Below are 16,578 nucleotides of genomic sequence, written 5' to 3' on the forward strand. Positions count from 1 at the left end.
TCAGTACTATACATTGATGTACATAATCTATCAGTACTATACATTGAAAGTCCAATGAGTTTTTTCTCTCCTCTTTGTGTCTTAATTTCTAAGCAAAACCAAAGAAACCAACAAACAAGTAAAATTAAAGTTTCCCTTTGGCTTTCACACCGCCATTCTAACTGACCCAAGACTGTCAATAACTCATTTGATCTTTTAAAATGTAACTCCCTCCTTCCAGTGCCCTTTATTAAACATAAATACTCCCTAAAAATGACTCCGTAGTACTCTTTGCTCTGTAATACCAGCCATCCTCAAGATATACAGAGTCATCTTCCTTCTTATGACACCTTGGTAATTGTCAGACAACCCCAAACAAGCAAAGTTAAAGCCTGGAATTGTACTCCTTTACATCAAGCCTAACTTCTTCTATTTGCTAGTTTTCTCTCCTCTCTCACCCATTTACCCATATTTAAGACTAATAAAACTCTTAGATTCCCCCAGCCCCCTTCATGATAGCTACGATCACTCTTACAGCCAGTCTTCCAGTTCATATCTTAGTATTCACACCTTAAGCACAAAAATTGCTCACCAGGCTATAGCCCTCCCTGTCTTTCTAGTCTTGCCTAAGCTTGATTACCATGTTCATCTATCTAAAACACAATGCAATGTCACACCTTCTATCAGAATTCATTGAATGATATCTCACTATAATATAAAACACAAATGCTCTCACCCTCCCATTCAAAGCCTATCAGTTTTATTTTAGCTATTTTCCTGAGAATTTCCATCATATTACAAACTCAGTATTTTGTTCTAAAGACTGTGAATTCACTATCTCAAGAGACACATTTCACATATCTGCATACATTCGTTCCTGAATCCCCTGTTCCTTAACTACCTCTAAGTTCTTGAGAGTAGACGTAAGTAACAGGAAGAACATGGACTCTAGGTTCAGAACCTAGGTACAGATTTCAAGTCTGCCATTGACAGAGTCTGGATATTTACTTATCTTTCTGAAGAGCAGAAAGTCAAGCCCACTGGCACAAAGCAGCACAAAGTTAGCAATGTTAATATTTATTTTTTATTTTTAAATTTTATTTTACATGTATGGGTGTTTTATCTGCACATATGTCTGTGTACCACATGTTTTTCTTGTGCCCTCAAAGCCCAGAAAGGGGCATTGGATTCCCTGGAACTGGAGTTACAGAGAGATGGTTGTGAGTCACTGTGTGGATGTCAGAAATTGAACCAAGATCCTCTGCAAGAGCAAGGGGTGTTCCTAACCATTGAGCCATCTCTTCGGTTCAATGATAATATTTCCAGGCTGAGCTTCAGTGAAATATTTGTTAAAATGCTTAAAAGATATACTTTTAGGTGAGTGGTGGTGGCACTTGGGAGACAGAGGCAGGTGGATCTCTGAGTTTGAGGACAGCCTTGTCTATAGAGTGAGTACCAGGACAGCCAGGACTACACAGAGAAATCGTCTCAAAGTTGAGCAATATGTGCATGTGAATGCAGGTGCTTGTGGAGGCCTAAAGGCATCCGAGTCTCCAAGAGCTGGAGCTATGAACTACTTGATGTAGGTACTGAGAATAGAACTGGGGTCCTCTGCAAGAGTAGCAAGTGCTTCTATCCACTGAACCATTTCTCCAGCTTCAATATATTAAAAAAATATAAAAATAAAAGCCTCCCACACCCCTTCAATGCCAGGAATCACATGAAGGGCCTCACACATGCTACGCAGAAACCTAGTTTTTTCAATTGTTCCAACCTACAATAGTTTTTTATTATTATTATTGGTAAGACATTTATGTGGAATTGAAAAACATTTAAGTATAATTAGGGTTTTTCAAAAGCAATTCTATTAACATTTGGGTCAGATATGGTTTGGATGTTGTTGTAGACCTTTCCTGTGTGTTGTAATATGTTCAGTAACAACTATAGCATCTACCAACAAGATAATCTGCCCACCAACTGTGAAACTAAAAATGTCTCCAGATACTGCCAAATATCCCTTGGTGCAGGCAAAGTTATTTGTTTGAGAACCACAGATACAATCCAAGATAAAACAACAAGTTTCCAGTTTTGTAACTACAAACAATATACAAGCATCAAGCGTTGTTACCACTCAACGCTTACAAAATACAGCCTTACATTTAAATCCCTTTGTAATCCACATGTGCTTTAGCTGTCTACTTCATTTTAAGATCCACTGTGAAGAAGTCAAATCTCTCTTACTCGTTTCCACCATCACACGCAGCCAAAGGTCTTTGACATTTGTTGACTGACAGAAGGAGGCCCCGGTAACTTAGACAGAATATGGAGAACTGGAAGGAGCATGTGGTTTGCAGTCAGAAGGTTAAATTCAAACCTTAGCTTTGCCTTTACTGATTTTACAAGTCTGGGCAATACATTAAGCTCTGTGAGCCTCAGCTTTCTAATCTATAAAATACAGCATCTGGATAGTCTGTGATGTTCAAATGTGATCAAGAACATGAAAGAACCATGTGTACTGCAGGATTATCAGATACACAAAACCCATGTATGTAAATACCGTTATTATACCACAGCATTTCTTATCCAAAATCATCAACGATTTAATTTCTTTATAACCTTAATTTCCTAGGTAACTGAAGCTTATGCCTTTAAGTGTTTAACTTTAAATTTTAAATAATTTAAATGGAAGTTTTCTGCTTTTATAAGACACACACACATACACACACACATACTTACATATATGTGCTTTCATCTAAGGTGTTAGTTAGTGAGTATAACTTAACTTCCCTTACAGATGCTAAACCACTGTTATAAAGCATAACCACCAAGCAGACATGCAATGCTAACAACCTCTAATTAAACAGTGTGTGTGGCCCCAAGTTTCATTTTGTTCAGCTACAGCTCAAATGCCCCTCTCATTGCCTTTCTTGATTCTCTTCAGATCAGAAAAATAAAAAATGAAGTTAAAAATGAAATCTAAAATGAAAAATATAGACTTTGCAGAAGTACTCTACAAGTAAATTTAACCTAGAAACTTCAGCAAAATTATTCTAACAGCTCAGAAGTCCTTTGATCTAGTTTCTTGTATTCTAGACAGCTAAGTAACTGGATACCCAATTCCCTTTAGTATACCAAGTTTGTCTCTGTGTATGTGTGTGTGTGTGTGTGTGTGTGTGTGTATGGGCGCACGTGCATGCATGTATATGTGTGTGTGTGTGCATGCACACACACATATATACACACATAGGCTTATATAATATAAATAATAGGGATGTATCTAAAACCACCTACAGTACTAAAAAACAAGTATCCTATGAGTGTTTCCTGATGTAACTCCAAAACTCCGCCTCACTCCAGCTACAACAGAAGAGCCGGAGTTCCTATGCTATTTATCATGAGGGAACCAAAAAGGGACAGGAAATGACGCTATTATTAGACTATAGCTTCAAGAGGTACATGCATGTCTGCTTTTCTACTTTAACAAAGACAAACAGAAAGATCTAGCCTCTCCAGTTTTAAAAACAAATCATTCATCTTTAGATGAAAGCAGACACTAAATTTCAAACAAAGAGGCAAACATAATAAGAGTTAGGAGAAAACCAAATTGAACTGTAAGCTGTTTTGTGAGCAACATTTATTCATGTGTCTATAAATAACACAGGTCACAGAAAAACTTGTTCCCTGGCACTTCTAGAACACTCATACTATTTTTAGATATATAATACAAATAGTAATCCTATCAGTAATAAAAATAATGTCATTTTTAATAATTCCATTTACTCCCATCTGATGTAGGGAAAGGAAACAGGAAGAATATATGAATAAGTTTAAAATATTACATTTAAAAAAGCTTATTTGGGTTTGTTTTGTAAATTTTTAGTGGCTTAAAACCAAGTAGGAGATGAAAGACAAAGGAAGAAAAGAAAACAAAGCAAAGAAAAAGAAAGTAAGCTAGAAGGACAGATGAAAGCAAGGCATAGCTAACATTTCTTAGATGCTACTGGATAAAATCATCTAGCCTTGTACCTGACAACCGTAGTCCAAAAGCAGCTGCAGTATATCCAAGCTTTCGTTTTCAATAGTTATGGTAACAGCATTTCTCCCAAGCACATCTACGCAATTTATGTTCAAGTCACCTGAACTGTTTTCCTCCAAAATCTTTTTAACCATATAATAGTCACCTAAATAACAATATACAAACATAATTTAATATTTAAGACATTAAACAAGAATGACTATATAGAAAATTTTATCCTGCTGAATTAAAAGATTAAAAATACCTAAACTCATTTTTGCTTTGCATGTGGACATGTGCACAGAAAATGTGAACATTTCCTGGAAAAAAGTATAACTTGATAAAATAATACAGATATAAGCAGTAAATATAAAACAGAAGTAGAAAAATATAAATGTGTAGCATGTAATAAAATCTCTAGTTTAAAATTCTTAACCTGATGGTATAAGGAGAAAAATTTATAGAAGATATGTAAAACAGTTTAATATAGAATACCCCAAAATACAGACTGGCGGCTACTATAGAAAAATAAAATGAAACTTAAAAGAAATTAGTTTTAGATTTCAAATACATACACATTTACTCATGCACCAGATTTGTTAAAATGGAAACCAGAGGTAGAAGATATTAGAAAGAGGGAAAGCATACATTTAAAAAGAACTATGAACTTGACAGTATGTATAATAAGGGTATCTAAATGTTCTTACTCCCTCCCTCTCTTCTCCCTCCACAGCTCTCTCTCCCCATGCCTTCCTCTTACACACACACACACACACACACACACACACACACACACATGCACACTCATGCAGCATCTTGTTAAGGAAGATGAAATGCAGAGTATTAATAAACAGAAAACATCCAGCTCACAAAAAGCCAGTTTGGGGCTGTTATGACTACTTGATCTACCAGGAGCAGGCAGGCAGTCTTCTGCCTAACTTGAAAGCCACCACAAAATTGTCATCCCATGTGAGAAAAATGGGAATTACTGTCACCTTTAAAGGCCCATTATATTTTCCTACTAATGAGACTGTGTGGGTAAAAAAGAATTAAAAACCCAATGGGAAACTTGCATTAGAGAAAGAAAGCAATGGAACAGTTGTTTCATTTTACTTTTCTAAATACAAAACAAACAAACGGTTTTACATATAGTTATTCTTTAGATGTCTGTGAGTAAGAAATAGGAAAAGGATAATCAGAGTGGAAAATGGAAGGAGAAAAGAAACAATTTCATGATACACAGAGAAAAAACATTAAACTAAATGAGTAAGAAAAACAATATTGCAAACTAAGGTAACAGATTTCATTTGTGAAAACTGAAAACTTTCTATTATTTGTAATGTCTGCTTATAGTCCCTGTACATTTTAAAAGAAGCTGATTTTAGTTTTCTTGACAACACATCTCCTTAGGTCTCTCAAGAATAAAAAACTAGTCATGAAATAATTCTCCCATAGCACTAATTAACATTTAAATTCTACTGATGAAGTAATGTTTAAGTCTTCAGCTAAGCCAAGAGCGGTCAAATAATCTAGTAAAATGACATCACTATTGCTAAAAAATAACATTTAAAAATATTTCAGACGAATATGATTCTAAGCATAGGGATAGGAAAATGCTACCCATAAAGCTCTGCTTTGCTATCCAGGCATATCCAGGTGAGGGCTATTCATTTTAATCTACTTTATTTTTTTTTTCCTCTCTTTTTGGTTTTTTGAGACAGGGTTTCTCTGTGTAGCCCTGGCTGTCCTGGAACTCACTCTGTAGATCAGGCTGTCCTGGAACTCAGAAATCCACCTGTCTCTGCCTCCCAAGTGCTGGGATTAAAGGCATGCGCCACCACCGCCCAGCTTAATCGACCTTCTTCGAAGTCACTAGTCTTTCTAAATCTAAAGTTGTTGAGTTTCATTAATTCTGCAATACTTTCAGCCATTTCTTCCTAACTGTTGCTTCATTACTAAAGTTTATATTTGCAAGTCACTTAAAGTGATATATCGTAAAGACAAGAACATCTGTTAACTGTGAGGATGAATATATATGTGAAAGAGGCAACTGACAGCCCAGATGCTAGTCACAATGACTGCTATGCCAGATGACACTGTTCTTTCATAGGAAAACTGCTTGTAAGTCACATCTCTTGTCTTTGGAAATGCAATATAATTCCCTTACATTTTTGGTGATATAGTTATTTTTAAATTGTATTTGTATTTGTGTGTCTATGAGAAGTATATGTGTGTGTATTTCTGTCTGTGTGGGTGCCAATGTGAGGAACAGAGGTCCAGGCTGGTCTTTCACTACTGCCACCCCACCTCCCCAGCCCCTGCCAGCCAGGATCTCTCCCTAAGCTCAGAGTTCACTGATTGGCTAGACTGGCTCCCACCATGTCCAGGGATCTGCTTGCCCAGGGTTACAGACTCATATCAATACACTCTGCTTTGTACAGAGGCTGGAGACCCAAACCCCTATCTTCAGGATTGCATGGCAGGCACTTTATCTGCCAAGCTATCTCCCCAGTCACTAGACAGCTGCCTTTGTTCAACAAAGAAAAAAGAAATATTTGTCAGTCTATTTCATAGTTACTGCACCAATGCAATAGCAAGTCATCTCAGTCCGATCTCTAGAGTATCTCCCATACTCATTTCCCTGTCCCTGTGATACAGCTAACCCTCATCCAAACCAATACCATCCTTCTGGGCATGAAAAAGACTCTTAACTGATATGCCTACTGAAAAGTTTTCTCTTTGACCAAATCCTAAGCAAGCTAATAATCCTTTCCCCCAACCCCCACCCAGGCTTCAATCATAGCCCATAAAGACTTGAACAAAACATTAACATACTTCCTTTGTTTTGTTTTGTTTTGTTTTGTTTTGTTTTTGAGACAGGGTTTCTCTGTGTAGCCCTGGCTGTCCTGGAACTCACTCTGTAGACCAGGCTAGCCTCCAACTCTCGAACTCAGAAATCCGCCTGCCTCTTCCTCCCAAGTGCTGGGATCAAAGGCGTGCGCCACCACCGCTAATAGCTCTAGATTGCATTACTAGCTTGACTCTCTGTAAATGCATGCCCTAGAAAAGTCATGGCTGCCAATGCATTACTCTCAGTTCATTTGAGCACTGAAGATGGAGGCCCGTTTCCTGGCCTTTCTGAAAGGATAGCCATCTAAGCCCACTTAGTGACAAATAACAAGTCTATATTGGATCCCCAAAAATCAACCACCCAACTTTTTGTAAATTTTCCCTGTTGTGTTTTAATTTTTCACTTCCCCATCCCCCACTCATACTCCTCTCTAACCCTTTAGACAACTAGTTTCCTTCGTCCAAAATGAAGTTGGATTCAGTTCACACTGGGCTCTTTTCTGTATTATTACTCATACAATCCTTTATACTTTAACACAGGGGGCCAACAGAATTGTGCTGAAAAAGGGCCAGGCAATAAAATATGCTGAGTTTTGTGGGACTTGGTATCTCAGTCACAAATGTACTCAGACCCTTTTGCATCAAAGCAGCGCATATGGAAATGAATGAGGATGAGTTTCAATAAAACTTTTCAAATTTCATAGAATTTTCATGTTATAAAACTTTTCTTTTAATTAGAAATATTTCCAAGTGTTTAAAATATAAAATGTAAAAGCCAGACTTAGCTCACAAACTTTGCAAAAACAGTTAGATTTGGCTTAGGGATCAGTTAATCACCCATGCGACCTTCCTCTTCAATCCATCCTGTAAAATTCAAAGCATATTAATCTTATAACTTGTGGTTTCCTAACATCCTCAATGGATACAATTTTTACTGGGGTTTATGAAGACTATTGGAAACTGGGCTAGTAACTATAATAGTATGTATCTCAACAATAATTTTCCTTTGTCCAACTCTAAAAAATTCTTGAGAGAAATACAGTAGAGGAATGTTACAATATCAGGAAAGATGATTCTCTGTTTCCTCACTGGCTTCTCATTTGACTTTCTAACATATGGTGATAAATTTCACCATTCCTGAAATGACAACAGCATTAATGTTGATCAGTTTTGCTACACATGGTGGCTCATGCTTATAATCCCAGAATCCAGGAGGCAGAAGCAGGAGGGTTGCTGTAAGTTTGAGGCCAGCCTAGGCTACTCACATAGTGAATTCCAGGCCAAGATGAACTACACACCCAAGTCAGATTTGAGGCTAACTGTGAAGTGTGGGAAGCTTTTGTGTCAAAATATTTATAAATCTTTTCAAACCAAACTTTCTACAAAATACTTTTGACATGGAATTATAACACTCTATTTAAAATATTTCCAATTAACATTAAAACAGATTAAGAGAAAAAAAGCTTTGAAACCCAAAGAAATCCTACTGGAATGGTTTGGTCCTAATTGTTCACTTTGGCTTTTTAATGTTATCGGTCACTGCTTCTAAGTAACATTTGAACTTCTCATTATCTGTATTAAACTATTACTCCTAGTCTTAGGCTCCTCAGTATCATTAAATTTGGTGGAGTCAGTCTGAAGTTTATAGTACTGGGGACAAGAGACACTCAGATTACAACAAAGCTTGAACATTCAGATTTAACCTTTAAATGTCCTTTACTCAAGTTTAACATATGTTTGCTCAGAGGAAGCTATTATGTACATAAACATACATTTTTACCCTTACTGTTCCTCACTACTGCACATAAAGAAAACATCTTTATTACAGAAAAATTCCTAAAGAATATGGATGTGGTCAGGAACTCATTAATAGAGCTTTTTGTCCAATGCCTTAACACAATTAAGAACTTCATGTATATATTTTGATAGCATGGCAAAGACCAGCAAGTTAAAAAAATAATAAAAAGAAACACATCATGAGGTCAGAAGATACACGCCAGTAAGGCAGCTAGCTGCTTCCTTCACTAAAATAACCGTGAACCACTTCCCATGGTACACTTCTCAACTGCTACATTCTAAAGCTTTGGTGATTTACAAAATGTCCCTGTACAGAGTGCTTAAGTTCTGTAACTAGTGACATTTGTGAGCTGTATAGAATGATGCCTATATAACTCCAGTACCCTACATGCTAACTATACTCTCTCATCACTCCTCCTTTATGCAAATTATTTTCCTTCTTATACACATCTTTATATTAGGTGCTGACTACCAACATAAAACTTCTCAACAATATTCAGGTCTCTGCTTCTTAATTACCCAAACCACTCTCCTCCCTAACCTCACACCCTTCAAATCTCTTCCAAAATAGGGAAAACAGAAAGTACCACTAAATACATTAAGGAAGGTGTTAATACAACAGTGGCATCTATTCTCCAGGAAATGTTGCACATTTTGAAAGCATCCTGAGCCCTGAGGAACACAAAGCTGCTACAGAAACTTAAAGCATCCTTCCTTATAATGTAGCAAGCCTACCAGACAATTAGGATGACTCCAGGGGACAGGTGAAAGTCTGCCCTCCCCATCCCAGCTCAAATTCCACAGTGAAATGTCAAGAAGGGACTGGTTTTTTGGCCTGGCTAAGATTAAGTATAGTCGTGTAAAAACCTATTTCAAATGCTTTAAAAGGTTTAGGGAGATGTTGACTTAAACATCTATAAGTGAACAAAACCAAAACCTTCTGTATGTAACTAGTTTTCTCATTGTGTGAGAGGGCCTCGGGAAGTAGGTTTCAGAAATCTACATGGTTCCAACAAAGTTTTCCCAAATAAACCTAGCCTTTCAACATCCAACTGCTTAACTGAGGAATGAGAATGTTTTAATACTTTTTTTTCCAGGTAGAAGGAGTTAAAAATAATCTGAGAGCAATCAAGTTCCCACTCCTGCATCACTTGAAATCATGCTTGTCTTTTCATGTGACCATAAAGTGATCAATTTCTAGATTCAAAACCAGTATATTCCACATTATTTCGCCAATACTACCTTTGCCTCCCTCCAACTCTGTGAAGCAATAAACTTTCCTTTCTGATAAATACCAACATGCTAAGGGGTTACAGAAATTTGGGGAAAATTTCAGCAACTAGGGAAGGATTTTTCGTGTCTAGCCTTATTTCGTATTATTTGTATTTAGGATAATGGGATACCACTCAACTGTAATAGGCTAAGGCACTGCTGGCTGATGCTAAACACAGGGAAAAGTCTTTAAAAAAAAAAACCAAAAACAAACAAACAAAACCCTACAAGGTGACAGCCCATAAATCAGAGGAATCATAAGGAAAATTCGTAGACTTTTCGGATTAGAAGGTCCAAAACTAGCCTCTGGCTCCCAAAGGAAGAAGTAACTCCGAACTAGAGTTTATCAGTGACAAAAGTGGAGCAACTTCGGGATCAAGGCTCCCACTTCGTCAAGGAAACATCCCACCCGCGGGAATCCACCGCCCCCGCCCTACCTGCCGGCTGCTCAAGCTCAATTAGGCAGAAGTCCTGCGGGCTGCACAGCTGTGGGAACAGCCGCTGCACGCAAGAAAAACCAGGAGCGCCCAGAGTAAGTTGAGGCAGGGGCCGGACCCAGGGAGTGGTTGCTAGGGGTGTCCGGAGGTGGAGAAAGGGGGCCTAGCTCTCACCCTTGTCGCACGCCAGCAAGAAAAGCTTCTCATTCAAGGTGTTCTCCTCCTTCACCTCTCGCACATCCTTCAGCGCCATCACTTCGTTGGGCGATGAGGAGGATGGGGAGGAAGGCAAGGAGGAGGAGGAGACGCCCGAGAGGTCCGTGCTCGGGTACAGGGCCGCCATCATCGCGGCCCAGGACGGGGGCAGGCCAGGAGACGGAGGCGGGGCCCCCATGGGCGCCGACCCCGACCCCGAGCTGGAAAATGGGTGAGTCGTTCCCACGGCCCCATCTGCGTGCGGCCCGTTGGCCCCGAAGGGCGTCGCCTCGCCCCGGAACCAGCACTCGCCCTCCACGGACAGCCCCAGGTTGGTGGCCGCGCTGGCGCGGCCCCGGGGCCAGCGCCCTCTGCCCAGCCGCCGGCGCCCCGGTCGAGCTGGTCCGCGCCCGTCCGGGGACGACAGAGTGGAGCGCGCCAGGGCGGCAGCCGAGCGCGGGGCCGTGCCAGGAGCCGCAGGGGCCGCACAGAGGGCGGCCCGGCCTGGGAGGGAGTGAGGGGGCCGCCGGCCGGGGAGCTCGGCGGTGCGCTTCGCAGCACGTCTGGCTCCGGGGCTGTGGGAACCGCTGGCCCAGCAGCACCCGCAGGAGGCAGAGGTTCGCGGCTTTCTCCTCACGTCATCCTCAGCCCCGCGGAGGCGACGACACCGGGGCGGGGCTTACGGTGAAGCCGGGCTCGGGGGCGGGGCCTGTAGGGGCGGGGTGACGAAGGGGCGGGGCTCCAGAGCTGATGGGCCTCTCTGGTCGTTCGCCTAGCCTCTTGGGCGCCTCGGCAGCGTCTTTGAGCACCTGAGGGCATGGGAACCGCTTGGTTGCGGATTTGTGGTAACTTCATCCGCTGCCTGTATGTGCTGCTGCCGCTGCAGCACAGAAAGTGCCATGGAGCTTCTGAAGGATTGTTTACTTGAAATCCTGTACGGAATTGTCCTAAAGCTTGGCCAAGCAACTTGATTTGGGAGTTTGTGTTTACATTTCCCTCATTCCTAAAGGCCATTTTAAAAACAATCTTTGTGATTTAATATGACAGAACATTCCTGATATTTCCACTATTGTTATTTGCATGTAAGTCAAAAGCGACCTATAACCATTGTATAAGCACAGTTTAGGACTCACTCTTGTTATAAGGACTTGTTATAAGTCCTTTTAGTGGACTTGTTACATTTATCACATATAATTTTAAAAGATCTATTATTTAGACAACAGTTGTCTGATACTCAGCAAATGCGACTTGAAAACTAAATCTTTTCGAAAATTTTCTATTGCTTCCTGCACTCAACGCTAGGGGGGTAAATCTGAACTCTACGTTTTAAGGTTTAGATTTTTAAAGCAATGAATAAATGTACTTAAATTTGACGGTAATACTTCCTCTCCCATTCAGGCTACTTTGTCCCATTACTTTCTCTTTCAACATTTAATTTACTAATTTTTAAAAATCAATGTTTTTTTTTAGATGTCCTCTAAAAGCCTTTGATGCCAAAGTCATCTTTTCAAACATTTTCTGTTTAACATAAATGATAATCTCGAGTTGTTCCAGTTTTTGTTTTTAAACAAAACATTGTTCTGTAGTGTTTAATACAGGTCCAAGTGTATGGATTTGGTGAAATTTCCAAGTGGCTCAAGGTGTAGCCAGTGGAAGAGAGGAGCACCCTCATTCTGCATATGCACTTACTTGGCTCAGCAAAATGTTTAGCCAGTAGCAGAACTCTAACCCTGACCCATCCAAAATTTCAGTGTTTGAGGTTAAGAACTCAAATGACTCACAGCCATACACAGACTCTTTATCCAAAGAACTCCTATGGGACTGGATTAATTTCTAAGATTGGAGGGAATTCCAACCCCCTTTGGTAATAATCTTATGAGACTTTCTAAAACATTAGAGAGCCTACTTCAGGCAAGCTGATGTTATAATACAGGCTTTTGGTTTGTCTCAGATACAAATAAACTGCTCAGCGGTTGTGAACTGGGACATTCTAAGAATACCTACATATTTGGCATATGAAGATATGAAGATTTGGCATATTTGTGATATGAAGATCAATGTTGGAGTTGTGGCAAACAATGCTATGCAAAAATAAAAAACCTCAAAAGTAGCAACTCCCTCAAGTCACAAGTAAACAAAACACAAACAATAACAACTCCAGTCAGAGGGGAAAGAAATTCAGATTTAGATCTAGTCCTACAAGTAAGATCCTATTTATATTTTTCCATGTCTACCTCCCCTTTACTACTTGAGGAGCACATCTGTCTGTGTCTTTTTCATGGTGCCCACTCAACTATTTGCATTTGTTTTCCCTGCTGAACACAGTCCAAAATTGTTTTCTCAGAGAGCCTTTACCTCACTACGCAGATAGCCTCCCTCCTCTGCTCTCAAGTCGGTCTGCAGTAAATCTCTCTCCTCCCACTATTCCCTCCCACTGCAATCTCACTATTTCTTCCTTGCTTTATTTCTTGGGCTGTCTCTTCTAGGATGTAGGTCAAAAGACTGTAGCTATTTTTATTAGCTGAGGTCCAAGAATCCGCTTGTGGTACTTGGACACTGGAGACAATAAATTTGCGCTAATTATTTTTATCCACTCAAATGACTTCATCACAAAGTTTGTAACAATCCTGAAGTTTGTCTTTAATAAAACTCTTCGTATGAGGGCTGGTGAGACGGCTCAGTGGATAAAAGTGCTAGATGTGCAAACCTGAAGCCCTGAGTTCGATTCCCATAAAGGTATAAGGAGAAAACTGACCCAACAAATTTGTCCATGCATGTCCATACACACATATCATCCATACAATAATAATAAAAACATTAAAATTTTAGAATTAAAAAGTTTTTTCTTATATGAAAGAAAAAGACACTAAAGAAATACAGCTTTTCTAGTACTTCATTTAGGAATTGTAGTCTTTTGTGGGGGAATAAGCTGATAACAGATCAATACTCAAGGTTCTATTATTTTTCTTTATATGAAATAAACACACATTCTACATACACAGCATTTTTATTAAATATACTTCATGAGAAAAAGAACACCTTAAAGTGCTAAATTCCATGTAAATCAGATTATTTTAGTAAATATGACAGTGAAAAAAATCAGAGAGGCATGATTTAAGTAATCTCAGGAAGAGCAGAAGCATACTTATATCTTCATATAAGAAAACAATCATCAAAATATAAAAGGCAAAGAAATTTCATGTAGAAGAATATATTTCAGAATCCCACCTGTCGGTACTTCATTTAAAAAAGTCTACCCTAAAGACATAGACACTCTCACTCTGATGTATGCTTTGATCAGTGGCCGGACGACTCATTCACACGGAGGGAAGTGACAGCACTTTTGTTGCATAGCAGTAGTGCTCACTGGCACTAGAGTGGAGGGCGGGGGAGCTCATTTCTGGCTTCAACTATGAGCAACAGAATTTCTCTACTGCTAAAACTGCTGGGGAAAAGAGGTCGCAAGCTTTAACTCTTTCCAAGGATCACAAACCTTAAACGTTTCTGGTTTATACAAGACTGTAAAAACCAAGAAAAACAACAACAGACATTATCTTTTATATACACAGCTTTCTACTGAAGCCATTTGGTGGGCATATTCCAATTATGTAGGTTTCACTATAGACTGAAACTAGCAAGTGTAATGTGACACTAGCAGGATAGGATCGGTGTCAGTTGGGGCATTCTATCCAATGTTTGGCTGAAAGTATTTGAAAGCAATTAGGTGAAAAATAATGATAGTCACATTCATAATATTTTCAAAACATACCTTCACATATCAGATATCCACAACTGAAAAGTGTCAGACACATTGTGGGGGCAAAATAAATACTTAATGGCTGGCTGACCACTTAATACATACCATTTAAGAAAATGTGGGTAACTCAGATGATTTAGAGAAATACATATATGTAACATCTTACCAACGAATAGTATTATGCTCGATGTTGGAGACAAAACTGTATTATCAAACTAGGACATGTAAAGTAGCAATGGAGTTACAATCAAACTTTAAGTAAAAAGCTCCTAAGCTTAAACAAGAGTGAACCTTGGGGGTTTATTCAAGAGTTAGTTCTCATATTTAAAAAGTTTAATGTTGATGGATTATACTTATCCCTTTAAATTTTTATATGATATAGAAATTTACAGAAAAATTTAGATCACTTTACATAGTTAAGGGGGAAAAACTAAAAGGATTTAGTCATATTATGACTTTAGGTACGTTTTTGATCAAAATTAAATAACACATCAAAAAATCCAAACACATTTAATAGAAGGACCTGACAAAACTTTATACAGGTCTTTTTTGAGCCATGAAAAAAGAAGGATTAGTCTCATTTTGGTAAGACTCTTAGGAAATAAAATAATATAATTATGAAATAGCAGCTTGATAAGACATTCCTGTGTTGGTATTGATAGTTAAGGTAATTGTGTTATCCAAAAAAGATGACAAATTATAACTGGTATGGACAAGATACTATTCATTACTAGATACAGAACTATTTTGAGCATACAGATATTCTGATTTTACACCCACTACATTTCAAAATTCTGTAAACTGAGACATTCGATGCATATAACATGGCAGGTCACAGTAAATGTTTCATTATTTTAGTCTGTTCAGTCCTTTTCCCATTAAGCAGGCAAACACAGTCATCACCATCTTCGGCTTCACTTCAACAAGGTCATCAGGCAGCGCGTATATCCGGGCACCAATCTTCCGAGCGACTGAAATGGCGTATCTTGAAAAGAAAAGGCAGACATCTTGGGATCTGTTTGCTGTCTTTTGTTCTTTTAACAGAAGAATCTTTTATAAGATTAACTTAACAAAAAAGGTTAAGGATGATTTTTTAAAACCCTATTCCCCACAGAAATTGTACTTTAAAGGGTAAGAATGTCCCTGTAAGGCCTTTTGATGACAAACAGATCACTATGGTCTGAGAGAGCAGAAGGGCTTACTTAGCATTGTTCAGTTTGTCCTCATCAGTCAAGTGTTCTCTCTTGATCATTTCTTGACGGACTGCATTTGGTGCAATGGCATCTATTAGATCTAAGACAGGCAAACTTGTACTAATAGATTTATCCTAGGAAATAAAGATAGACATGCATGAACTGCTTACCTTAAATTTTCACAAATGTCAGCCTCTTCTGGTCATAGTCACATAACCGAAACCAATCTATATATTATCTCTGTACTTAATAGTAAGCTTTTCTGCAACCAACACATATAATAAACCACTTAAAATATGATTTTCCTTTAGTCTTTATGTAAATTATAGTGTAGAAAGAGTTGCCCCATACCTGAATAAGATTTATGGTTTATGATAAGAAGAGGAGGAGGAGGAAGAAGAGGAGGAGGAAGAAGAAGAGGAGGAGGAAGAGGAGGAAGGAGAGGAGGAGGAGGAGGAAGAGGAAGAGAAGGAGGAAGAAGAAGAGGAGGAAGAAGAGGAGGAGGAGGAAGAAGAGGAGGAGGAAGAAGAAGAGGAGGAGGAGGAAGAAGAGGAGGAGGAAGAGGGAGAGGAGGAGGAAGAGGAAGAGGAGGAGGAAGAGGAGGAAGAAGAGGAGGAAGAAGAGGAGGAGGAAGAAGAAGAAAAAAGTACCTAAAAGCTCTTGTCCAGGGATAGTAATAACATGGAAAGCTCCTAGTCTAAGATGAACAGCATGGTTCTATCCTGTTTACCACAATAATTTTATTTGAGCCTAAGTTAATTCAGCTTTCAGAAATCAACAACCTTTTTCTGAATGTGAATGAGGGGATGAACACTCTTTTGTAATCAGCAACACAACTGAGACAAGAAGCAGTTTGGGATAAAGTTGGCATGTTAAATAACAACACAGTGGTGGGTGTGGAGGGAGAAACTACTGGCTGCAACGGTCCTGAAGTCTAAGGGCCCTCTGTACTTCCATTACTGTAGTCAGTACCTTTCTCTTTAACTTAAACCAACTTACATTCCTACTATCGAAGCCAGAAACACGATTTTACCTAAACTCTGGGATGGGGATGTCACTGGATTCTTGATTTTTACTGGAATA

The 16,578-nt window shown here is 39.0% G+C and overlaps 2 protein-coding genes across 4 annotated transcripts in view; both read right to left on the reverse strand.

Moving 5' to 3' along the window:
* Nucleotides 1-11,203, reverse strand: part of Trpc1 (transient receptor potential cation channel subfamily C member 1) — a 45,722-nt gene extending 34,519 nt beyond the window's left edge. For both annotated transcript variants that reach the window (XM_028758939.1, XM_028758938.1), the window contains exons 1-2: nucleotides 10,525-11,203; nucleotides 4,006-4,160 (exon numbers count right to left, since the gene is read on the reverse strand). In XM_028758939.1, the coding sequence (XP_028614772.1) occupies nucleotides 4,006-4,160; nucleotides 10,525-10,744 (375 nt within the window). In that variant the 5' untranslated portion in view covers nucleotides 10,745-11,203. The remainder of the gene's footprint in view (nucleotides 1-4,005; nucleotides 4,161-10,524) is intronic.
* A 2,330-nt stretch (nucleotides 11,204-13,533) lies between these two features.
* The window catches only part of Pls1 (plastin 1), a 90,346-nt gene continuing 87,301 nt past the window's right edge, over nucleotides 13,534-16,578 (reverse strand). For both annotated transcript variants that reach the window (XM_028758925.1, XM_028758926.1), the window contains exons 15-16: nucleotides 15,505-15,629; nucleotides 13,534-15,287 (exon numbers count right to left, since the gene is read on the reverse strand). In XM_028758925.1, the coding sequence (XP_028614758.1) occupies nucleotides 15,152-15,287; nucleotides 15,505-15,629 (261 nt within the window). In that variant the 3' untranslated portion in view covers nucleotides 13,534-15,151. The remainder of the gene's footprint in view (nucleotides 15,288-15,504; nucleotides 15,630-16,578) is intronic.

Source organism: Grammomys surdaster, unplaced genomic scaffold (genome assembly GCF_004785775.1).
Source record: "Grammomys surdaster isolate TR1022 unplaced genomic scaffold, NIH_TR_1.0 126248, whole genome shotgun sequence".
NCBI classification, from domain to species: domain Eukaryota; kingdom Metazoa; phylum Chordata; class Mammalia; order Rodentia; family Muridae; genus Grammomys; species Grammomys surdaster.